This window comes from Dunckerocampus dactyliophorus, chromosome 13 (assembly GCF_027744805.1).
Source record: "Dunckerocampus dactyliophorus isolate RoL2022-P2 chromosome 13, RoL_Ddac_1.1, whole genome shotgun sequence".
Lineage (NCBI taxonomy): Eukaryota > Metazoa > Chordata > Actinopteri > Syngnathiformes > Syngnathidae > Dunckerocampus > Dunckerocampus dactyliophorus.
The window spans coordinates 29,408,014-29,435,282 of record NC_072831.1 but is presented as its reverse complement, the minus strand read 5'-3'; the positions used below and the strand labels follow the sequence as shown (position 1 = coordinate 29,435,282).

Sequence of the window (27,269 nt, the reverse complement as noted above, 5' to 3'; positions counted from 1 at the left end):
AGCTGTCGTCTCACGTAGTTCTCATCTCCTTTTTGTTTGGGTGTATTAATAGCTCAAGTGGAGCAAAAGGAAGAGTGTCCTATATTGAGCCCCTCCTCCTCCTCCTCCTCCTCCTCCTCCTCCTCCTCCTCCTCCTCTTCCTCTGGGAGCCAGCCTCCATTAGCTGATGTGCCGCACTTGTGTTTGTTCCAAAAGAAAATACCCTCCTCCTCCTCGTCACCTCTCTGTGTGGCTGGTTGCAAACTAGGATAACGACCTAGCGTGGCAGCCATATTGGAATGATGGAGATCCTTCCTAGCAAGGGGTTCTGTCCGTGGTGCTGAAAGGTCTCCGTTCCCCACCGGAGGGACTTCCTTCCCATTTTAGCGTTTCATCCGCTGCAGAAACTGTTGTTGCAAACGAGAAAACACAACCAAAAAAAAAGAGAAAAAGGCAACTCTGAAGGGACAGTACGGCCAAATCCCCGCACAACGTTCCGGCTCGACGTTTTAGAAATCTGTGAAGACCCCAAAGAACATTTCAGTGCAGGTTGGCCACCTGCCAGCACGTTCTCATGGGCAGGTCGTGGAACAGTCCTTGACTCCCTGCAATAAGATGGCGTGACGATTTAGAGGAAACGGACATGAAACATGGACGACAAGTCGTCACATTACATCTTTAAAGGAAAAGTGCACATCGTCCACTGGCCTCATGTGAGACATGAACACACGCATTTCTCTTATCTGTGCATTCTAAAGTTACAAAAGCCGCTAAAAAGAGGCGGCTAGTTAATGCACACAATGACACACACCTATTCGGCCTAGAAAGCCCCTGCTGTAAACATCACCAAAAAACCTGCAGCAAGGTTTTATGCTTTTCTATCCATGCTGTGGGCATGCAGTATAACTGGCACATTCATGATGACACGCCATCCTTAGTGTTGTGGTCATTTGAAGCATTAGCGGAACTTCCTTCCTGAGTGCACTGATTTGACATAGCAACATAGAAGAAACGCTCCACCTAGCGTTAACTTTTCCAAACTCAAAAACAAAAACGCAGCTGCAATATGTAGCGTCACCTTTCGGCATTGATGAGTGAGTGAGTGTGCGGTGAAGCTCGCCACTACCCGTGTGGTGTGGCGAGGTGTCACTACGCCTGTGACGCAGTTCTTTGGCATAACCATGTTAATAACAATAATAACAATGTTGCTGTAGCTTGGTTAATATGCAGGCCACTTTATGTAATTGTAGCCTTGTTTTTTTCATAAGGCTTTATCGGTGCGCCACATTCCGTGCGTTCCTAGCTGCCTCTTCTTATCTTTAGTAGGGATGTGCCGATCAATCGGCCACCGATCAATATCTTCCCGACTGAGCCGTCTTTGTCCCGTACTGACACGAGAATCCAAACTAGTCTGTAAAACCTCATGGATTCAGTTTGACAGCTTGACCCAGGCTACACCGATCCATGCTAACGTTAACGTTTAATTGCTACCTTTTCGAACCTACACTTGGTTGTCTTGAACTAAAAAAGAAATGATTGAACGATTTATTTCCAAGACATGCAGCCAATGACATTTGGTTTGGGTCAAATAGTACAAAAATCCTTTTACAAAAATAAAAAGTGCACTTTTCCTTTGAAGTAGAGATGCACAATACCGTGCTTTTTCAAACCGATACCAGTGACGTTCTGCGCCTCAAGACCGATACGGTACCGATAACCGATGTTTTACATCTGCTTTTTAAAATTGAGAATTAAGTGTAGTTTGTGAACACGTGGAGGTAAGAAGGACCGGAACAAATGAGGTTTTGTTGATTTGTCCTAATAAAATATCATGACACTATCGCTACCACATCACTCCTACCAGGACAGCCAGAGTAGAGCGGAGAGAGACACCTGCTGTGGCCCAGCAAGGTGCACTGTATTCGGGCACATGCTCCGAGCAGCCGGTGTGACGCCACGGCGGTCTCTGGCAAACCTTTTGCACTTTTCAAACGCTGCGGCGCCGGCGTTTCAGGTGGCTGATAATGTTTTTGTGAGCTCGATTAAGGTTTTTTTCCGTTATCGCAGAGCGTTTGGTGCAACCACGTCTTCATCGGAAAGTGAATGTTTGTTTGCACGTTACGACTGGCCGCCAACGTCACAGGCAGCTGAAAGAAGGAGTGCTTGATTTGCTCCCGCGCGCAGTACAGATCATCTTGCCTCATTGGAGCGTTTTTTAAATGTATTTTTATCAGTTATCTGAGCTATTTTTAATGTCAGTAGATTTATCGGTATAACGCCATAATTCCCTCATATTGGTCCGATAACTATCGTGCACCCCTTCTTTAAAGCATTACAGGTTAGTATATTTTTTCAACATTCATTAAAAAAAGAGGCTTTTGCAAGTAACACAAAAAAATTGAGCGCTAATTTTTGTAGCTATTCTCCCGTGAGAACACGTTTGTGTGAGGCTGCCTGATTTTCATCAATTCTGTTGATTCCACGCATCACAAAGTACTGTAGCAGTAAGTCCCTTTGCTCCTTCCTTCTACAAGCTTTAAAAAGGGAAACACTTTTCACTTGAACCCATTTTAATGCACGACTCATCTTTCTTTGGTCCTTCACATCGTCCACTGTGATTGGTTGAGGCCTTTGCTCACAGGAAGAAGTACATTACGTGCATCGAGGCGCCTGTCTAACCCAATTGTACCGACAGTACAGTATATTTATTAACGTTTCGTTAGTTATGCTGTAAACAACCAGAACAAAAACACACTGTACACCGCAAGAACCAGGCGTGGTGTTATGGTGAGCGGCCGGTAGATGGCAGCATTGTGTCAACGTGTAAACGGCCTCCAATTCTGTCCTTTTTCCCCCATTTAAGTGACAAAACTACTGTATTTATTGTTGACTGATGAATTCACTGTCTGCAGTCTCCACCCCCTACATGGCCATTGCGTAACGTGGAAATGTTTATTTAAGATTTCCAAGGTCCTTGGAAGTATTTGTTTGTCATGTTACAATAAAAGGTTCCTTTATGTTTACTAAAAGGTGCATTTCACCATCATCTATTTTGTGGAATTATTTTATCAAGTGGTTAGTTGCAGGAATAACAGTTTCACAAGCTATCGTGAAGGCCAACATGACGAGTTTAACGATTCATCCGTTAGATTCTGCGGATTCGAGACATTATTACATATATTTTTATATCATATCTCCACATTCTTTATTTATATTCGTCGTTTTCCTAGCAGTAAAGGTAATAAGAGTCAATAAAAATGAATATTCATTTGTTTCCCAGCTTGCACCAAAACTGAACAGAAGAGGGCGTAGTTTATCTGCAAAACAGCTTGACTCTTCATGATGAGCTTTATATCAATCATAACAATGATTTCATCCATATTAATACATTTCATAATTGTTGTTGTAGATTGGATACACAATATTTTTGCTGATCAAGAATGCGCATGCATCTCCATGCAAATTTTAACTTCAAAATTATATAGAGCAATAAAAATATTAATACATTTATTAATTTGTAAAATAAAAACATTTGTGTGTTTTAGATTTTCAAAAAATCATAAAATTAAGTTGAATTGTACTTGAATGTTTTATTTATATTATCACTCTCCTTTTCTGATTGGCTGGGAGATGTCACATGGTTCCACTGCCTTATAATGAGGTGTGTGGTGTCCCATTTTGACAATTTATGTTACTTTGGCGTTGATTGGATTTGGATTTTGACTTTTTGCCACACCCACACACACACACACACATAGTGAAAAAAAGGCACCATTTTACCTTTGCCCACACCCAAGGGGGCAGGGTAAGGAAGGCGGAAGTGATAAGGGCTAGCCATGCTAGTCTAAATGCTAAATGCTCAACTGCTGTGTTTCGCTGCCACGTTGTAAATAAAAGCTGGCCTGAAGCAAGAGGAACGTTTCCTTCCTTCCTGAAGAGCAGTGCTCTATTTCCCCTCCCATCACTCCTCCTATTAGTTTTTACCACTTCATTCTCCAAATCTCACATTTTTGTTGCTTCAGTGTTGGCGTAATAAAGGAAGTGGTTACATTTTGGAGGTTTTAAGACAGAAGGAAAGATGGTTTGTATTTGTTTTTTGGCTTTGATAGTGCACTTTTTCACTTTGCCGCTGTGTCCTTTTGGACAATGGAGACGACGGAGGCTGCACTTCCACAAGTACTGGCAGCTCAGCTAATTGAGCTGTGAGTAGAAACTCATTATACACCCTGTGTGTGTGTGTGTGTGTGTGTGTGTGTGTGTGTGTGTGTGTGTGTGTGTGTGTGTGTATGGTGGTCAAGTATCCAGATGGAGGCTCGCCACTCCAAAAGCTATCAGCTAATTCAGCAAGCACACACAGAGCTCTGCAGTGTGGAGTTGTATGAAATATTGCTACAAAATATTATTACTTGGCCTCACAATGACACCTCTTCATGCAAAAACAACAACAAGAACACACACACGCACTACAATATCAGCAACACCACAATCACAATAACAACACTGATAATAACATGATGTTGCCTGCAGCTGTCAATGCCAATTAGCACTTATTAAACACCCCGGCGGTTATTGGCTTGTGTCGGCCGTGCACCCGCCGACTATAGGAGATGAAGCGCTAGCTGGAGCGCTCACGCTTTACAATAGGGTACACAAAAATACAGTAGTTACTGAGGAACTAATGAACTGATGACTAAGGAAAATACATTTAGACTAGTTAGTGAGGAACTAATGAATCAGGCATATGCATTTAGACTAGTTAGTGAGGAACTAATGACTCAGGCACATACATTTAGACTAGATAGTGAGGAACTAATGACTCGGGCATATACATTTAGACTAGTTAGTGAGGAACTAATGAATCAGGCATATGCATTTAGACTAGTTAGTGAGGAACTAATGACTCGGGCATATACATTTAGACTAGTTAGTGAGGAACTAATGAATCAGGCATATGCATTTAGACTAGTTAGTGAGGAACTAATGAATCAGGCATATGCATTTAGACTAGTTAGTGAGGAACTAATGACTCGGGCATATACATTTAGACTAGTTAGTGAGGAACTAATGAATCAGGCATATGCATTTAGACTAGTTAGTGAGGAACTAATGAATCAGGCATATGCATTTAGACTAGTTAGTGAGGAACTAATGACTCGGGCATATACATTTAGACTAGTTAGTGAGGAACTAATGAATCAGGCATATGCATTTAGACTAGTTAGTGAGGAACTAATGACTCAGGCATATACATTTAGACTAGTTAGTGAGGAACTAATGACTCAGGCACATACATTTAGACTAGTTAGTGAGGAACTAATGACTCAGGCATATGCATTTAGACTAGTTAGTGAGGAACTAATGACTCGGGCATATACATTTAGACTAGTTAGTGAGGAACTAATGACTCAGGCACATACATTTAGACTAGTTAGTGAGGAACTAATGACTCAGGCACATACATTCAGACTAGTTAGTGAGGAACTAATGACTCAGGCACATACATTTAGACTAGTTAGTGAAGAACTAATGACTCAGGTACATTTAGACTAGTTAGTGAGGCACTAACGAGCAGTGGTTAGGGTTAGGTAGGTTGGTTGGTCATTATGTGTACCTTATTGTAAAATATTACTGCTGTAGCATTTATGCTAGCGTCCATGCAACAAAGTGACCTTCTTTGCTTCCCAATTTTGCACACAAATCCCAATCAGCCCTCTCCACCCCACCCCACCCCACCGACCCACCATATCCCTTTCCCCAAATTCCTGCGCTCTGCGGAGGACGCCCAGTCAATTAATAAGACATTGTCTCCGCCCCCTCCGAGGGGCCACCCAGGAGCCCCATGCGACCCCCCCCCCCCACTCTCTCTAAAGCCGCTACACTGGTGGCCCCCCAGGAATGCCTATGGCTTTTGGGAAGGACACAGTATTAGATGAGTGCACGGTGGGTCGGGTTGTTCCTGGGGGGGAGGTGGGCAACAAAAGGAAATGCGGTCCACTCCCAAGGAGAAGAAGCCACTTCACCCCTTCCAAGGAGAACCACCCCATAGCCCCCAGGCCCCACTGTGAAACACAACAGTAAGTGTGCACACACACACACACACACACACACACACACACACACGCTATGCCCGCTATGCGTGTGTGTCTCTTTCACATCCAGCATACCAGTCACATAGACACAGGATACATAGAGCACACGTTTAGCTAGGTGCTGTATGTATGCTTGTCCTGTAGGCATGTAGGAAGATAGATGCATCTTTACTTCCTTGGCCGTGGTCGCTGCATGTCAAACGTCTTTCTCGTGTCAGATTGATGGAGTGGGACAAGTTTGGCTGTTGCATCTCCCCATGTGGTCGCCCCCCAGGTGACTCATTCTAATCTTGTTACATGTGTACCCCATCAGCACCAGCGGAGCCGCCATTGTTACCCCCGCCCCTCACTCCTCCCGCCTCGGCCCAGTCGGCTTGAGTCAGGAAAGTCTGCCATGTTTGGACTGCTTCCCACACACACACACGTTGCCCTGGCGACGACAACACATCGCCCTCCGCCCCCCCTTAGCTCTTTCTCCCACCCGCTACGTCACCAACAACACCTTTCATGACCCAATGGGTTGAAATGGAACAGAACCTAGTTGGGGACTGGCTGAGTACTGGCAGTGTACTCACATAAGAATGAAGTAATACGGGATGAAGAGTTGCTAGTGGTCAGACATAGCGAGCATGTGCTCTGGTTCAGGACGCTTCTTCCTCATCAACTGCTTGTATTGTTTCTTGAAATCGCTCATCTTTGTGCATTGTTTGACTTCCTTGTTCAATCCGTTCCATAATTTGATTCCACAGCGTTCTCGTGTATAAATGTTTTAAGTAAAATGTTTCTCTAAGGCCATATTTCTCCTGTCTTGTTGGGAAGAATTGGATGACATTTCTGCTTAGAAGATTGTTGTTTTCTTTATGCATAATTTTAGCTGTAGATCATCAAATTTTAATAATCGTGATTTTCGAAGTGATTTTAGCGAGTGAAGTGTACTTCTGTAGGTGTTTCCCCAAATCTCCACACAGTAAGTTAGCTGTGGTAATACCACAGAGAAATAAAGAGCATGAAGGGATTGTTGGTCGAGGATGGATTTTTCTTTATTCAATATTGATGTATCTCTCACCACTTTATGTTGTGCATTTTTAATGTGAGATTTCCAGCTCATCTTTTCATCTATAATGACCACCAGAAAAGTATTTTTGTTCATCCTTTCAATGTCCACTCCGTCTATTTGTATTTGGTCGTACATGTCCTTTCTGCTAATGTATTATTTTAGTTTTACTTAGGTTCAGGGATCATCTGTTTTTATCAAACCATCTTTTTAGTAGAGTCATCTCATCTGTGACTTTTTTATGAGCTCTTGTGTGCTATCTCCAGGATTCAATACCACATAGAAATAAACCAAGAAATAATAATCATCAAATACAGTATTTCTACAGTGGATATATATTGTGTATTTGTGTGTGTGTGCGTATACATATATATATACATAGAGTAAATATATACTGTATATACTGTATGTGTGTGTAACACACTACATACAACAAAATGTTATTTCATTCTATTCATTTTATATCATTGTGTACATTGCATGTCATTTATTTGCATTCATCGTTTGTACTTTTTTTTTTACAGATTATCTCAAATAAAATGTAAAAAAATCATTTTTTTAGGTCTTTCTATTACATGAAATATATATAATTATAATAAAATGCATATTCAATGAATTACATTACACTGAACATGAATGAACAATATACTTGTATATAAATATTTGAAATACAAATATTAATTAAATAACTCAACAGTAATTCAATCAACTATTTAACAATGTTAATATAAATAAATAAAAGATAAATAACTCCATTTGAAATACAAATGAAAAACTGTTATACCCGTACACAAATATTTAAAAAATAACTAAATATAATATATATATATATATATATATATATATATATATATATAATATAATTCAAATATATCTAAGTATGAAATAAACAACTTTAGTAGCAGTTCATGACAAATATTCATAATGATAATCAATCCAGTCCATCCAGGATTACTTCTGAAGTGAAAATGTGCTTCGTTTGTGTTTCGTTGATGTTTTTACACTCGGTGCCAATTATGGCAAAAGCCGTGACTTTCCATGTTATGCATACATATGATGAAATGAAATCATATATTCATTACCGATGGAGAACTACTATGCATACGCATGAATATTTAAACATGAGAAATAGGAATTCATTGAAATATGAAAATGATCATTCATAAATAAATGTTAAAAACACGTCACACGAGTATGAATGATGAAGAAATGAAGGGGAGAATGCAGGACGGCCAAAGCACCATCTTGTTTGTCACATTGCGTGGTGACCCCCCCGCGGCCCCCGGTCGCATCCATCATCGCGATGATGATGGTGCTGACCTTCAGGCCGGCCCCCGTCGACCTGCAGGCTTCCTGTTCTTTGTGGGACCCTCACAATGCTGCTGCTGGGTGGGGGCTGGGGGGGTCTGACAAGCGAGCAGGGGACGAAGGTGTGGTCACCAAAAAAACAACAATGATCATCCTAACCATTTGTTTTATTTGAAGGAGCTACTAATTATTGACCTTAGTTGACCTACAAAATATCAAATGCATATCATGAAAAAAATACATCAGTTCATTATTTTCTTTAGATTTAAACATTTTTTTTTAGATGGCTTTTTTAAAATTTGAAGTCCCATCAGTTTCATTTGCAAGACGCTGGCGAGGTGGAGCCACCCCACAAAATAGTAAACATTGATGGCAGGCAGGATACACCGTGGCCGTCTGCAAGCGTGTCATTTTTGGAACTTATTTGTTTATTTTGTATTTTTGAAGTCATCAAATGAGTTGCACGTATGCGTACTACTCCTTGAATGAGTGTTTTCAATATCCCATGAACGTGAATGAGTTCAACGCATGAATGCGATTCCATACAAGTCATCTCATTCATGATTGGTTGAATTTCAACTTGGATTTTTAAAATCAATACGGCGTTGATGCCCGATCAGTTGACTTGTGCCAACGTTGGCCGGGCAGACCCACCCCACTCTCAAACTGTTGATGGCGGGCGGGGTACGCTGTGGCCGTCTACTGTTTTTTACTTTGTGTGAAAGAAAATATAGAAATAGAAATGTTTTCACGAATGTAAATATTTTAATAAAACTAATTGTGTGCATGATTTCAATTCATTGTTATGAATTGAATTATTTTAACATCTACAATTATGTTTTTTAACTTAGTAAAAAAGATAATACATTTTTCAAAGTATTTGTGTGACTGTTTAATGATTGTTGTAAATATCGAATAAATCGCATGTTATCTTCATTTCGTGTGTGAATAAAATTCTGTATTAATCCTAAAATCTACAGTATTTTACAGTTTTAAGTTCTTTCATGAAATATTCTTCTCATTCCACTTTCAATCCAATTTGGAGTTTTCAAATGAGTCTTCCGCTTCCGCAACCACTTAGCGAAGAAAGAAAGAAACACATTTTTCATGGCATTATTTAAAAGCACGTGCGTCATTATTTAAATTATTATTTTAAAGATCAACTTAGCTGCATTTTATTTGAATTTCAGTTATGAATAAAATAATTACATTTATATTAAATATACAAATGTTGAAGTGATTTAATTCATTATTATTCCCATTAAATTTAAAATGTAACATCGATTAAGAAGCTTTTAATGTCCAATCAGTTTAATTTCCAGGAGTTGATGCCAGGCGGGATACATTATGGCCATCTACAAACAGTGTGTACTTACAGTAGTTAAATGTAACCCTAAATACTTGTATTATTATTCCAATCATGAATGTAAATATCAAATGAATTCAGTGTTATTGAAATGTCAGTTATGAATAAAATTCTATTCCATTTCTATGAAATACGACCAAAATATAAAATATAAGTCATTCCGTGAATTCTTCTCCCCCAGCAGCGTCAGTTAGCGGGTTAGCTAGCTACAAGCAGAGCAGGCTATTTAGCGCGTTAGCTCGTGAAGCAGTTTGCCTTTTTGGAGGTGCATTCATGACCCCAACCTTTCCAAAATGGAGACTTGTTGGATTTATGAATTTTAAGATATGTTTTTTGAAACAGCATCGCCGTGGCGAATGCAGCGTGTAGACGGACTCGCGCTGCAGCGTCTCCATCATGTCCTCAAGCTGCTTGACCTTGTGAACGCCACCTTTGATGCAAAACTACGCTGAAGATGTTAAATAAGCTTTCAGGCCGTCTGTGCATCCGCATGCGGCGCGTGCTACACATCGTGGTTGCCTAGGCGATACAGCTTTGTGTGTGAGGTACCCGTGCTGCCCTCCACGTGGAGGCGGAAACGTGCGACGACGCGAAGGCCGGGCTGGATGCTTTGTGTTAATCAAGTCTTTATTCAGCAAATGACGCACCTCACATGGCTCAAAGGAAGCGGCGTGCACGAGCAATCCACTTCCCCCCCGCCACTCATGAAAGGAATTAGCTAGACAGCTAGGCCGCTACGGTAGGACCACCACCCGCCCATAAACATGTTATAACGGGACCGCCTGTGAACGTGCACGTGGGTTGTTGTTCCAACTCCGTACAGTGGATGGCATCGTAACGCTTCTTAACACGCCAGCCCACCCGCCTGTTTTCTTCTTACTAGGCACAGTTTTCGCCGCCGGCATGGTAACGAACGAGGTGGCCGTCCACGCCCGTTTAGGCACTTCTCCGTACGGCAAAGTCCTCATCCAGTGCTGCCAAAGGCACTTTGGATTTGAACCACACTGGCGTATTCACCGTTTGTTCATCTTCTTCTGTGAAAATGGTGACCCGACCCAAGAGTGGTGATTCAAGTTGACAGCGGCTATCAATGACTTTAAAAAACGATACACGGTGAAAGTATGGATAATCCATCGTAGGTTTAATATGGCGGTGGTTGGATATATGTAGGTGTTTTGTCACAACCCTGTTTGGGTGGGGAAGAGTCAAGATTCCAGAGTTTTATTGTCATGTGCACAGTAAAACAGCAGTTATGCTATGCAATGAAACTCTTATTCTGTTCATTCTCCCAAGAAAAGAAAGAAAACACAAGAAAGAATAAGAACATAAGAAACATAAACATAAATACCAATAAATTAAGCAACAACAACAGAAGAGACATTAATACAAATAAATAAATAAATAAATAATTAAATAAAGTGCTATGAGTGTGTGCGTGTGTTGCGTGCGGCGTGTGTGAGTGCTTCGTTGAGAAGCCTGATGGCCTGTGGGTAAAAGCTGTTTGCCAGCCTTGTGGTCCTGGACTTCAAACTCCTGTAGCGTCTGCCTGACGGTAGGAGTGTGAATAATGAGTGTTGTGGATGTGTGCTGTCCTTGATGAGGTTGTGTGTTCTTCGTAGGACTCTAGTTTTATAAATGTCTTGCAGTGAGGGGAGGGCTGCCCCAACAATGTTCTGTGAGGTCTTGATCACCCGCTGGAGTGCCTTCCTATCACGTGTTGTACAGTTACCGTACCAAACAGTGATGGAGGCGGTAAGGACACTTTCCATAGTGCATCTGTAGAAGCAACTCAGGATTGTGGTGGACATGCCAAATTTCCTCAGTCTTCTCAGGAAGTACAGTCTCCTTTGGGACTTCTTGATGATTTGTTGGGTGTTGTGAGACCAGGTGAGGTCCTCGCTGATGTGTGTGCCAAGGAACTTGAAGGTTTTCACCCTCTCCACCTCAGTCTCATCAATAAACAGGGGTCTATGCGGCTCCTTTTCCCTTGTTCTTGGGTCGATGATCATCTCTTTAGTCTTATCTGTATTGAGAAGGAGATTGTTATCACGACACCAAGCTATGAGGTCCGCCACCTCTCTTCTGTATGATGTTTCAACACCACCAGTGATCAGGCCGATGACTGTAGTGTCATCCGCAAATTTAATGATGCTGGTGTTGTTCTGGGAGGCCACGCAATCGTAGGTGAAGAGCGTGTAGAGGAGTGGACTCAGCACACACCCCTGTGGGGTCCCAGTGCTCACAATTCTTGAGCTGGATGTGCGGTTGTGGACTCTGACTGACTGGGGCCTGCCTGTTAGAAAGTTAAACACCCAGTTACAGAGGGAGGGTGACAGGCCAAGTGTGAGGAGCTTATTTGTGAGTTTGTGGGGGCTGACTGTATTAAAAGCAGAGCTATAGTCTATAAATAGCATCCTGACATATGTGTCCTGGCCCTGTAGGTGAGAAAGGGCTGTGTGGATGGCAGTGTTGACTGCATCATCCGTGGACTGGTTCTGGCGATATGCAAACTGTAGAGGGTCCACAGTTGCCGCCGGGATGCTCTTTTTGATGTGGGTCATGACTATTCTTTCAAAGCACTTCATTACAATAGGAGTGAGTGCTATAGGGCGATAGTCATTCAAGCAGGTCACGTTGCTCTTCTTGGGTATGGGCACTATGGTGGTGGACTTAAAGCAGGTCGGTACAGATGCTTGTGCAAGCGACAGGTTAAATATGTCAGCAAGCACATCAGCTAGCTCTGATGAGCAAACCCGAAGTGCACGTCCTGAGATGTTGTCTGGCCCTGCTGCTTTTCGTGGGTTTGTTTTGTTCAGAACCCTGCGCACATCAGCTGATGTCACCATGAGAGGTGAGTCCTGTGTGCTCCCCAAGTCCAGCCACCCTCTCTGCTCATCAGGAGTTTGGGTGTCAAAGCGGGCATAGAACTCATTCAGCTCATCTGGAAGTGTGGTTTGGCTGGACGTGGCTACGCTACTCCGCTGTCGATAGTCTGTGATGTGCTGGAGCCCCGCCCACATGCGCCGGGGGTCTGAGGTGGAATAGTAGCCCTCCAGCTTCTGTCTGTACTGTCTTTTGGCCTCCCGTATGGACCTCCTCAGGTCATATCTGGCCTTTTTGTAGTCATCAGCGGTGCCCATGACAAATGCAGTCGAACGAGCACGTAGCTTAGCCCTTACATCACAGTTCATCCACTGTTTTTGGTTAGGGTATTTCCTGTAATACTTGGTGGTGCTAACAGTCTCTATGCATGTGCTAATGTAGCCAGTAACAGCAGAAGCATCTCCACTCTAACCGTGTGCTCATTGTCTTTATGCTGTCTTGCGCTCGTTTGTCGTCAAATACGGGCATCATGTCTGCATGGAAGTGTTTGAAAAATACTCCAAATAGTCTTTTGTGCGCTACTTCAAATCCCAGTTAAGCTGTCTTGCTGTTGGTCCGTCATCTTTAACGCTTCCAAACACGTCGATTTGAACAGTTGAATGATGCGCAGCTGCGGGGACTTGTCTTCTACTCGGGTGCACGAGCACGTCCCAGGCACTTCCGGTCAGATGTCCTTCCCACGCACGGGAAGGGGGGGGGTTGCCGTGGTCATCTTTCTTTCAAAGGTCTTTTTATTATAGTTTTACCATTTTTAACACATTTGACAAAACCAAAACCCATAGAGCCCAGAAATTTACGACTTTATTCTCGAAATCTCAGATTATTATTTTTCCTTTGTGGTCCTGATAATCATTTTTATCTGTGGCGTCCATCTTGGTCCAGCAGCAGCTGGCCAGCAGGAAGACGTCGTCTTCTTCCGTCATTTGCAATGCTAATAACACACGGGAGACAGCTGTCCTCTCGCAGAAATACACTGCGCGTGCGTGCGTGTGTATGTGCGTGTGTGTGTGTGTGGGGGGGGGGGTTAGAATAGATAGAGAGAGAGAAGAGGTAGAAAGAAAGAAATAACAGTGCAGGATAAATAGGTTGCCTTTCTCTCCTGGCCTTGCACGGGTGCCGGCCTTTGAGTGCATGCATTTCAATGAAAGCCCTTTTTTCACCTGGGACACACACGCACGCACACACACACACACACACAAGCACAAGCACACACACACACACAAGCACACACACACACACACACCCACACACACACACCCACACACGCACGCACACGCACACACACACCACACACCCACACACACACACCCACACACACCACACACGCACGCACACACACACACACACACAAGCACACACACGCACGCACACACACACAAGCACACACACACCACACACGCACGCACACCCACACACACCACACACGCACACACACACACGCACACACACACACACACAAGCACACACACGCACGCACACACACACACACACACGCACACACACCCACACACACCCACGCACACACACACAAGCACACACACACACCCACACACGCACGCACACACACACACACAAGCACAAGCACACACACACACACAAGCACACACACACACACACACCCACACACACACACCCACACACGCACGCACACGCACACACACACCACACACCCACACACACACACCCACACACACCACACACGCACGCACACACACACACACACACAAGCACACACACGCACGCACACACACACACACACACAAGCACAAGCACACACACACACACAAGCACACACACACACACACACCCACACACACACACCCACACACGCACGCACACGCACACACACACCACACACCCACACACACACACCCACACACACCACACACGCACGCACACACACACACACACACAAGCACACACACGCACGCACACACACACAAGCACACACACACCACACACGCACGCACACCCACACACACCACACACGCACACACACACACGCACACACACACACACACAAGCACACACACGCACGCACACACACACACACACACGCACACACACCCACACACACCCACGCACACACACACAAGCACACACACACACCCACACACGCACGCACACACACACACACAAGCACACACACACACCCACACACGCACACACACGCACGCACACACAAATCCAAATCCATTCGGAACTTTTCAAGTTGTTTTGAACACAGACGAACTGATGAACCCTGGCGGAGGTAATAGCAATGTTTGCCTACGCTACAGCAGGCGGGGGCGTCCAAAGGTTTTTCCAGCGAGAGCCAACATTGATATTTTGTAAAGCAGCACCCGTATTGAGGCTAAGAAGTTACCTTTATAAGTTTCAAGAACAAAAACGCATCTCAATGTTGCCAAAAAGCGAAGGAGTTTTAGTCTTTGCTCTTTTTTTCCACATTTTTTTGTTTCATTTTCTTTCTTCTTAAATAACCTTCTTGGGTTTTTTTTCTTTCCAAATGACTAAAACGCCATTTTTCCTCATACTATGACGACTCTATTCTTTTCAAATTGTGCACTTTTTTCTCTTCATGTTTGGACTTTATTGGTGAAATTACAGCCGCTTTTGTTGGTTTGAATTTTTCAACATTTCAACTTTGTTGTCGTACATCTGTTCGTCGTGTTGTGTCTTTCTTCCCGTAATAAAAGTCTTTCTCCATCCTCATTTTCCAAAAATGGCTTTGTTTTGACATCCATTTTTTAATGACATTTTTTTCTTTAAAGGGGACCTACGATGCTCTTCCTCTTTTCTGACCTAAACGTTGTCACCTTGTTGTGTTCTCGTGTTAAACGTTGTCACGATGTTGTGTTCTCGTGTTAAACGTTGTCACGATGTTGTGTTCTCGTGTTAAACGTTGTCACGATGTTGTGTTCTCGTGTTAAACGATGTCACGATGTTGTGTTCTCGTGTTGAACGTTGTCACGATGTTGTGTTCTCGTGTTAAACGTTGTCACGATGTTGTGTTCTCGTGTTAAACGATGCCGACGCGTCACATAACGAGGTTTGCTCGTTTGGAGGTGAGGCTTGAAAGCAGTTTTGGACGGTTCTGCACGCTTTTAACGCCAAGGTCCACTGGCGTCAACGTGACCTGGACGTCCTTACACGCGCATGCCCAGGCACACGTTGTAGGCCTGCCCTCCCCCCGCTCTGCTTCACGGGCCAATACGAAGCCGGACTATCCGCCAAACTGCCGCTGAAGTCCGACGTGACTTGGTGGAGTTGAAGGGTCAGAAGAGCAAGCAGGAAGTAACAACTGATCAGCGTCCTGTTTTATTTTGTGTAAGCGATCGCACAAAAGGAGGTTCGGCAGCCGTCCGCTCGGGAGTGTGACCGGGGGGGTGGAGTAAATTACACAGCAAGTTTGGGTGGGAGGCAGGAAACACTGCAGGAAGAGGAGCAGCTTTCTGTGCGGGTTATCGCCTGGAGCGGCCCCGCAGGAGCCCACAACTCAAGGCAAAGGCCCGAAAATGAGTATAATAGTTCCCCTTTAATATGTCAATTCTTCGCTGCTAAAATGAAACTATTTGTCCTCACATCACAAGTTTATTCTCATAAAACTGCAACTTTTTCTCATTAAAATAGGACTTATTAATATTAATATAATATATTAATAATTTCTTCCCATACAATTGCAGCTGTTTTTGCTTTTTCTGGTGTTATTTTTGTCAATTTTCTGTTTCAACTTTCTTCTTGTACTATGACTTTATTCCCACAATATTAAAACTTTTTTTCCAAGCTAACTTTCCAAAAATGACACTTTTATTTTGGAGTTCTTCCGCATATTCGGACCTTTTTTCTTGAGTATTTCCGCTCCAAGCGGGTAACATCTTTCCGCATGACATGACCGGTTTATTCTCCTTAAAACGGGACTAACTGGGCGCGCCTGTGCTGCACTGAAGGAAATGAGGTGGAAAAAAACCAAAGTGTGTTTCTTTGTGTGTGTGTTTGGGATGCATCGATTCCTTGTTAGGGAGTCGGTGTTTCATCTGAAAATGTCATCTTGCTTAATCCTACCCCCGCCCTCTTTGTGGGACCCCCCCTCCCGCACCCTCCACACACACATAGAGTTTGTGTGTGCGTGTGAGGAGTTTGTTTTGAATCTGCTCGGAGGGGGGAGGTGCAGCTTTTTAGGTTTTTGAAGGGCTGCGATGGTCTGATCGGACCCGAGGAGCGCCTTCTAGCGTTTCCGTGCGCGGTTGAGGCGGAATGTCCCCACAGAGCAGGTTGGATGTCAAGGGTTGGCCCCCGCAAAGCTGGAAGGACAAGAACACCAGGCTGTTGATGTCGCTAATCCCCGCGCTGGGCCGCCCCAGATCATTATAGACTCTGATCTGCAGTTCCCTGAAAGAGGGAATTAGACAGGAACACAATCTCGCCAACCCCCCCGTGACACGGCCACAAAGGCTCAGCTGCCGGGGGTCCGCATCCCTAAATCAGCCCATATGGCTGCGACAAAACTGTTACAATGGCCGCCACAATGGGAACACGGCAGGAGGGCGGGGCCAGCCCGCCTGCTTCAGAGTGTCCCCGGGACGCCATACGTGGACTGGACCGTGTTTGCACACTAACACCCCCCCAACTTAAAATACAAATTAAAAAACTACCACATCACCTTTTCCAGCTGTAAAACGTCAGGTAACATTTTTTCTTTCTCTGTGTTTCCTACTTGGGGGGCTATTTGTGTGCCAGGAGATGGAACAGCCCTCCTCCCCCCGCACACATGTGCTAGGTGTCGAGGTTGGTTTAGGGTTAGGATTAGGATTAGGGTCCGAGCTCTAGGGTTGGGGTTACGAGGGTTAGGATTAGATTCAGGTCAGTGTTGGGGTTTGTTTGAAGGTGGGTTTGGCTGAGGGCAGGGGTATCCAAAGTGGGACCTGGGGGCCATTTATTGGCCCGCAGGACATATAAAAATATCATTTAACAAGAAAAAAAACATAAAAAGTGGAAAAATCCTCAATTTCAGGAGAATAAAGGAGTGCTAAAGGTGTACCCTAAAGAGGGAAAAATGAGTAATGACATAATATCATGAGGAAAAAATAACGCCATTTTAGTTGCATAAAGCTGAAATTATAGGAAAAAAAACATTTCAAAAAAAGTCAAACAAAACAATGAATACAATGAAAATGTTTTGGAAATTTTGGTTTGGTTTGGTTTGGTTTAGTTTATTTGAACATGAAGGTTCCAATGGAATACATCTCATGAATCATTCTTTCACAGTTCCACATGTCCAAAAGGAGTAGGAAGAAGCAAAGCTTATTTAATCCTTATTTAATTTTAATTGGAGAAAAAAGTTGAAAAATGTTACAAGAATAAAGTGAAAATACGGTAATAAAGTCATAATATTGAGAAGAAGATTTAAGTTGGAAAATAAACAAAACACAGAAAAAGAGTCGTGATGTGACACCACGAGGGAAAGTACCCTGATGCCTTTTTAGTCGCATAACCTTGAAATATGGAAGAAAAAAGATCACGTGACAAACAAACAAAACGATGAATGATATTGTCATTTGGGGAAAATGAGCTTAGGGAAAAAAAGAGAACCAAATTTACAAGAAGAAAGTTGAAATAGCTGGAAAAAAACACCACTAAACAAAAAACTACATAAAGGCAAAATATTAAGAGAAAAACGTCATCTAAGAAGAACAAGTCATTATCAGGAAAAACACTCTTACAGTATTTTAGTAGCATAAAGTTGAAATATATATACAAAAAAACTTATAATATTATGACAAACAAAACAATGAAAAAGGAAAATTAGGTTACAAGAATAAAGTCCAATATTTTGGGAATAAAGTCCTAATTGTGACAAGAAAATGTACAAGAAGAAAGTTATATAGTTGGAAAATGTAAAAAAAAAACAACAGCAGAAAGTCAAAATACTCTAACGAGAAAAAAGTCACAATTTTATGAGAATAAACTTGAAATATTAGGAGGAAAGATAATATCATTTTAGTAGCATAGAGATTGAAGATTCCAGAGTTTTATTGTCATGTGCACAGTAAAACAGCAGTTCTACTATGCAATGAAATTCTTATTCTGTTCATTCTCCCAAGAAAAGGAAGAAAACACAAGAAAGAATAAGAACATAAGAAACATAAACACATAAACATAAATACCAATAAATTAAGCAACAACAACAGAAGAGACATTAATACAAATAAATAATACAAATCAATCAATCAATCAATCAATCAATAAAGTGCTATGAGTGTGAGTGCTTCGTTGAGAAGCCTGATGGCCTGTGGGTAAAAGCTGTTTGCCAGCCTTGTGGTCCTGGACTTCAAAAGATTAAATAAAAAAAGGTGTTATTTTTTTAAAAGACATAACGTTATGAGAAGCAAACAACACAAAAAATTAAATTGTACTTTTTGATACACTAGGTTGGGGAAATAGTTGGGAATAAAGTCAAAATATTATTGAAATAAAGTCAAAATCTGATGGGAATAAAGTCACAATATTATGAGAACAAAGTCATAATATCACGAAAAGAAAATGTACAAAGAAAGTAGAAATATTTGAACCCCCCCAAAACAAAGCGTTAGGGTTGGAGTTCCCCAGTAATTTGTTTCCTGGTGTTTGTCGAGGTAGAGTGGGTTAGCGAGTCAAGATGCTCAGATTGCTTCCAGCCATGTTTGGCGTCTCGGTGGCCGTGCGGCACAAGCGTGTGCATGCTCTCTGAGGACGTCTCCTCGCCACTCTTCCTCGCCACTCCTCGCCCTCTCCAATTAGGGCAGGTCCAGCTGTGCACCAGCCACCATGTGAGGCTCCATCTACTTGAATTTGTGTGGCCATTGAAAAACTCCCCAATCGTCTCTGTCGCCCCTCCGCAGCCACACCGCCAAGATCCCAAACCATTTTGGGGTCAACCATTTCCAATGAATAATACTTCAAATAAAATCAGTATGTTTGCAAACTTGATCCCAACTGACACCGACTTTTATACCATAACAACAAACACCAGCAATATTACAATCCAAAATACTTAGTACTTGCTAAACGTACGATATTGCTCTGTTTTTCAAGTAAATAAATCAAATAGAGTGTAACCTCATTGAAATTCTTTCTTGTGTAATTTCCTTTTCATGTATTTTTTAAAACTTATATTTATATTTACTTCATGAATTCAATTCAATACAAAAATAGAATTTGATGTTATTTACCACATAATAAAAAATAAGATTTTAGTGCTGACAGTAAGTCCGTCTGATGTTTTTGATGTATTTATTCATTTTTGATGGTTTTTAAAAGAAATCAACAAAGAGACAGATCAATAATAAATACTTAGAGTGTAACCTTGTTTCAATTCATTCTTTTTATTTTCTTTATTTGTGTTGTATTTGCATTTAGTGTATGAATTGAATTGAATTGAAAAATAGAATTGTTCTGTATTGACCACAGAATGTAAAATAAGCTTTAGTGCTGACGATGTCGTACTCATCAGTAAGTATGTTTGTTATTTTGGATCTATTTATTGATTTTTTTTATGAGTTTAAAAAAAATAATGCACAAGGAAAAATAAATACAGACATTAGAGTGTAAACGTATTTCAAGTCATTCTGTTTTTGTTTTTATTGATGTATTTTTATTTTATTTATATTTATTGAATTGCTTCAATGAAATGTAAACTAATCCTTTAGTGGTGATTATTTTCTAATAATCAGTAAGTCTGTTTGATATCGTAGATCTATTTATTTGATCTATTTTTTATGGTTTTTAAAATGGAGAAATATAAGAAAATAAATGAAATAGAGTGTATGTATGTAATACATACATTTTTTGTGTATGTATTTTTATTCTATTTATATTTACATAATTACTTAAATGTAAAAAAATATATAATTTTACCATATTTACCACAGAATGTTCAATAAGATTTTAGTGTTTTGTAACAACCAGGAAGTCTGTTTGATATTTTGGATTTATTTATTTGAGCTATCTTTTTATTAATTTGAAAATAAATAAATAACAGTGTAACCATTTTTGAAATCTCTCTTTTATTTTTATTTATGTGTTTTTATTATATTTATGGAATTAGTTAAATGTAAAAAATATACATAGAATGATGTAATAATGTATTTACATGTAGCATCGAATGAAGAATAATAACCAGTGAGTCTGCTTTGCGTGTTTGCTCTACATTGAAAAAAAAATTACATATACTTTATATTTTTACAGAAAAAATGAAATAGTGTAACCTTTATCAAGCGTTAATTCAATGTTTTGGGTTGTTGTTTTTTTACACTTTCTCAATAAAGCACAGAGTGAGCCCACTTTAGCTCTCCTTGTGACTTATTCAACTCAACCCTTGTGAGCCAATTAAAAGTGTTCATGACTTACAAGAAGGTTATCATCGTTTGTCCTAAATTATTTAAATTCATTCATTTTTATTTATGTATTTTTTACAATTTATTGAATGAGTTAAATGTCATTAAAAAAATATAATTTGACCTTATTTTGGTGTGGCGCTTTTCCACTGGAAAACAAGGCAGCGTGTGCAACATTAGCTCAGTTCGATAAAAGAAGTTAAACAAAATGTTTGCAGCAAGTAGGATCGGCCTGAAAAGAAAAAAAGAGAAAAGAGAGGAAAAAAAAGACATTTCTTTGCCGCACTCACGGTTATTGAAGCAAGTCGGCCTCCGCTGGCCTTGATGGACTCGCTCCCATTTAGTCCAGGAGGTGGCACGATTGTGTCAGGGCTGGTGCCCGGCCTGGCATTGATCGCGGCTCATTGAAGAGGCTGTCAGCGAGGTCTCGTCCCTCAGACGCTCTCCATCTTTGTTGGCTGCATGTTAAGAGAACCTCTTGACCCCCAGGCCCCAAGACAGTTTTGACAAGTTGCCAAAATGTCACGGCCTGCTTCATTTGAATGCGGAGAAGAAGAAAGAGAGCCACATAAGAGGACGAATGCAGCATGGTGGCGATGCATGCGACACATTCATGGAATTGAAAGTTCCCAAGAGCAGAGTCTTTTGTCAGCCGCGTCTATTTTTCTTTCCTACGTTTTTTTTTTCCATCCTCAGCCTTCGGTCGGGGTGTCTGCTATCAACACGCTCCATCTTCTCCTTTGCTCTATCGTCCGTCCTACCTGATAGCTGATGACCCCGGTCACAAAGGACACTGGAGGACACCCGTGGACACTGGCGGGAGAAAAAAAATAAGCATGCAAGGCGGCCAGTCGGGACCACCTTCACAAGATAACCAACAAAGAAACCTGAAAAACCATAGAGGCCTGATTATAGAATTTGGTTCCACTTTCCCGAGCTAACCAGGTAACACAATTATCTTGAAGGTCATCAACCAAAAAAATCTGGAAAACCATCGATTATGGAATTTGGTTCCACCTTCACAAGATAACCAACAAAGAAACCTGAAAAACCATAGAGGCCTGATTATAGAATTTGGTTCCACTTTCACGAGCTAACCAACGAAGAAACCTGAAGAACCATAGAGGCTAGATTATAGAATTTGGTTCCACTTTCCCGAGCTAACCAGGTAACACAATTATCTTGAAGGTCATCAACCAAAAAAATCTGGAAAACCATCGATTATGGAATTTGGTTCCACCTTCACAAGCTAACCAACAAAGAAACCTGAAGAACCATAGAGGCCTGATTATAGAATTTGGTTCCACTTTCACGAGCTAACCAACGAAGAAACCTGAAGAACCATAGAGGCTAGATTATAGAATTTGGTTCCACCTTCACAAGCTAACCAACAAAGAAACCTGAAGAACCATAGAGGCCTGATTATAGAATTTGGTTCCACTTTCACAAACTAACCAACGAAGAAACCTGAAGAACCATAGAGGCTAGATTATAGAATTTGGTTCCACTTTCACGAGCTAACCAGGTAACACAATTATCTTGAAGGTCATCAACCAAAAAAATCTGGAAAACCATCGATTATAGAATTTGGTTCCACTTTCACGAGCTAACCAACAAAGAAACCTGAAGAACCATAGAGGCTAGATTATAGAATTTGGTTCCACTTTCACGAGCTAACCAGGTAACACAATTATCTTGAAGGTCATCAACCAAAAAAATCTGGAAAACCATTGATTATGGAATTTGGTTCCACCTTCACAAGCTAACCAACAAAGAAACCTGAAAAACCAAAGAGCCCAGATTATAGAATTTGGTTCCACCTTCACAAGAAAACCAACAAAGAAACCTGAAAAACCATAGAGGCCAGATTATAGAATTTGGTTCCACTTTCACGAGATAACCAGGTAACACAATTGTCTTGAGGTCATCAACCAAAAAAATCTGGAAAACCATCGATTATGGAATTTGGTTCCACCTTCACAAGCTAACCAACAAAGAAACCTGCAAAACCATAGAGGCCTGATTATAAAATTTGGTTCCACTTTCACGAGCTAACCAACAAAGAAACCTGAAGAACCATAGAGGCTAGATTATAGAATTTGGCTCCACTTTACGAGCTAACCAGGTAACACAATTATCTTGAAGGTCATCAACCAAAAAAATCTGGAAAACCATCGATTATGGAATTTGGTTCCACCTTCACAAGCTAACCAACAAAGAAACCTGAAGAACCAAAGAGGCCAGATTATAGAATTTGGTTCCACCTTCACAAGCTAACCAACAAAGAAACCTGAAGAACCATAGAGGCTAGATTATAGAATTTGGTACCACTTGCACGAGCTAACCAGGTAACACAATTATCTTGAAGGTCATCAACCAAAAAAATCTGGAAAACCATCAATTATAGAATTTGGTTCCACCTTCACGAGCTAACCAACAAAGAAACCTGAAAAACCATAGAGGCCAGATTATAGAATTTGGTTCCATTTTCACGAGCTAACCAACGAAGAAACCTGAAGAACCAAAGAGGCCAGATTATAGAATTTGGTTCCACCTTCACAAGCTAACCAACAAAGAAACCTGAAGAACCATAGAGGCCTGATTATAGAATTTGGTTCCACTTTCACAAACTAACCAACGAAGAAACCTGAAGAACCATAGAGGCTAGATTATAGAATTTGGTTCCACATTCACGAGCTAACCAGGTAACACAATTATCTTGAAGGTCATCAACCAAAAAAATCTGGAAAACCACAAAAGACAAGACAAAGACCATTCATACAGAATTTGGTTCCACCTTCACATTAAGCATGAAAAACTCTTTAGGAAGAAAGTTTTTCACGTCTCCAACCAAGAGACGCTGAAGACCACTTACAATAAGTCAGATTATAGAATTTGGTTCCGCCCTCACAAACGAAGCAGGAAAAACTGTCTTGGGAGAAGGTGTTTCATTATCTCCAACCAATTGACCTTGAACACCACTTGCGTTATCTGCTTAGCTCCAACCTTTCATCCATCTTCTACCGCATATCCGAGGTGGGGTCGCGGGGGCAGCAGCCTAAGCAGGGAAGCCCAGACTTTCCTCTCTCTCATGGCCACTTTGTCCAGCTCCTCCGGGTGGATCCCAAGGCTTTCTCAGGCCAGTGGAGAGACATACAGGTAGTCTTTCCAACGTGCCCTGAACTCCTCCCCAGGGAGGCGCCCTGGAGGCATCCTGACCAGATGCCCGAGCCGCCTCATCCGGCTCCTCTCAATGCGGAGGAGCAGCGGTTCTACTCCGAGTTTCTCCCGGATGACAGTGCTTCTCACCTTACTTGTAAGGGAGAGCCCAGCCACCCTACGGAGAAAACTCATTTCGGCCGCTTGTATCCGCAATCTCGTCGTTTTGGTCACTACCTAAAGGTCATGACCATAGGTGAGGGTAGGAACGTAGCTCCACCGGTAAATTGAGAGCTTTGCCTTTTGGCTCAGCTCCATCTCTGCCACAATGGGCCGATGCAGACTCCACATCAGCAGCACCAATCCGCCCGTCCATCTCGCGTTGCATCCTTCTGTCACTCGTGAACAAGACCCCGAGGTACTTAAACTCGTCCACTTTGGGCAGGATATCATCCTTGACCCGCAGACGGTGCTCCACCATTTTTCTAGGTTAGAACCACAGACACGGATTTGGAGGTGCTGATTCTCATCCCAGCTGCTTCACACGTAGCTATGAACCGATCCAGTGAGAGATGAAGTTCACAACCCGATGAAGCCATCAGAACCACAATCATCTGCAAAAAGCAGAGATCCAATCTAGCAGTCACCAAAGCAGATCCCCCCTACGCCCTGGCTGTGCCTGGAAATTCTATCCATAAAAGCAATGAACAGAATTAGTTTGAAGACCACTTAGGCCGGATTGCTGAAATGACCAACCAAGAAACCTGGTAAACCAAGCCGGCTATCAGAATTAAGTTCCACATCCATTAGCTAAGCAGGTAACTCTCACTAAAAAGGAAGTATGTAACCTGATCCAACCATGGCATAGGGCATCTTATGGAATTTGGTTCCACCTCAAAAGCTCACCAGGTAATAAGAAGGTTTTAATGGTGCCAACCAAAAAACCAAGAAAACCATGGAAGACAAAGTCACATTTGGTTCCACATTCATGGGTAACCAGGACAAACTCTCTAGGAAGAATTTTTCCAGTGGCTCCAAACAAGAAAACTAGAAGACCATGCAAGCCAGACAACAGAGTTGGGTTCCACCTTGATTAGCTAACGCGGTGACTCTCTTTGGGATTACATTGTTTCCAACCAAGGACGCCTGAGCATGGAATCTGGTTCCACCTTGATGAGCTAACCAGTGTGGTGTTCATGAGTAAGAAGGTGTTTTCATTGTCCCCAAACAAGAGACTTGGAAAACCATGGAGGCCAGACAGGGCCAACCCTGGCCAAATTGGGGCCCAAGCAGAATTTTATTCAAAGTCCCCCATCCCCATTACAAACTAATAGATCACAAACAGGGTCTCTGTCAGGAATTCTGTGCCCCATGAAAAAAAATCACATTGAGCCCCCACACAGCTGTGGGGCACCACATCTTTAGGTCCTAACTGGCCCTTTAAAATGTTTTTTGCACTATTTGACTTGAATCTGAATTCAGTTAGATGCATGTTTTGGGAGAAATAAATGAACATTTGCCTTCAAAGGCAGCAGCTGTACTTTACACCACCGGGGACTGGCAGGTGAGTGGACAAATTCTGGCACTTTATAGTCTTGGTGCACCACGCGCCTCACCACGGCAGCGACGCTCGATTTTGCACATTTGCCGAGAACGCGCCCCCTTGCACAAAATTGCCCCACCCCCCACGGCCCGTGGGGACCTTGTTCTGCATGCAGGGAGGACAGATCACAGAATTTGGTTCCATCGTCACAAGGAGGGAAGTTCACCAAGAGCAGCTGCATGCCGCCAAAAGGCTCCACGAAGCATTTCTGCATGGGCATACGAGTGTGTGTTTGTTTGAGGGGGCACACTTGACCTCCTCCCCCTCGAGGCAGCGACGGAGGAGACGATGGAGAGCTTCTCAAGGCTGTCACTCAAGTTGCTCTCTCTTTATGCGGGAGACACCTTTGATTCATCCACGCATGTTTGCACATTTGCTACCTTCTGGCTTGTACGCTCACAGGACACAACATTAGGTACAGCAGCGACCTCATGGTGTGGTTTAAAGAGAACGTCTCTCCTTGCCAACGTGCTTCATCACGGGTGTGCAAAGTGCGTGGGTGTACCTCGGGAGCAGGAGGAGTTGGGGTGGGGGGGCGTTGGTGTTTTGCAGCGTGGAAAGACAATACAATTAAATGATTAATGCACGGCGTGGGGCACTGACAATTAAAACCATTATAGGAATTAAAGCGGCATTATGGCGCCGCCGCGAGCTGATGATACCCGCCACGTCCCTTTTTAAAGAGCAATTTTCATAATTCCAATAATTGGAATTACGGCATATTCACTCATTTAGCGGGCGAGGAGGGCTGAGAGCGGCTACTAATGAAATGCAATCATTAGCATCCAAACAAAGTAATTGGGTAGTCTTTTATTCTGGCGAGATAGGTGATAAGACACAATCACAGGCCCCCACCTCCAGCATGAAAATGCAAAAGCAAGTAATTAAAGCGGAGATGAAGACGAGACCAGTGCTGCTGTGGTTCCGCACACCTCTGAAAACACCACTGATTGCCTTGATTGGAGGCCTCACTCTACCCTCTGATTTTGTTTATGGATCCTCTCCAAGCTCGACGCCGCGGAGGCGGGGACGGGGTGGCGGTGGGAGGTAGCAGGGTTAGGAACTTGCTCCTCTGTTGGCAGATGTTCCAGCATGTGTGCCTCCTGAACTGTCTTCTCTCATGAAAAGTGCCTTGACGCATGCCGCTGTCTTACCAAAGCTGCACGGACAGAGCAGATGACGGCATCATGTCTTCATGGGAATGCATGGATGTTTGCATGACGTTTGTATCATAACATGCAGATGTTGTGTACGTAAATGGACAGACAGGTGTTTATGTTACGTATGTGAGAGGATGGATATTTACGTCACGAGCGATACATTTTTCACATTGTGTGTGAATGCCAACTGACAAATAAACAGACTAATATAGAAATGGACAAACAGATGCGTGTGTATGTATGAATGGATGAATGTGAATGGACAGATGTGTGGATTCTGTGCAGTCGTGTGAAAA

At 42.4% G+C, this 27,269-nt stretch overlaps 1 protein-coding gene across 1 annotated transcript in view; it reads left to right on the top strand.

Annotated features, from left to right (window-relative positions):
* The window catches only part of rps6ka5 (ribosomal protein S6 kinase, polypeptide 5), a 29,622-nt gene extending 25,445 nt beyond the window's left edge, over window positions 1-4,177 (top strand). The window contains exon 18 of the mRNA XM_054796228.1: window positions 90-4,177. Coding sequence (XP_054652203.1) covers window positions 90-252 — 163 coding nt within the window. The 3' untranslated portion in view covers window positions 253-4,177. The remainder of the gene's footprint in view (window positions 1-89) is intronic.
* The last annotated feature ends 23,092 nt before the right edge of the window (window positions 4,178-27,269 follow it).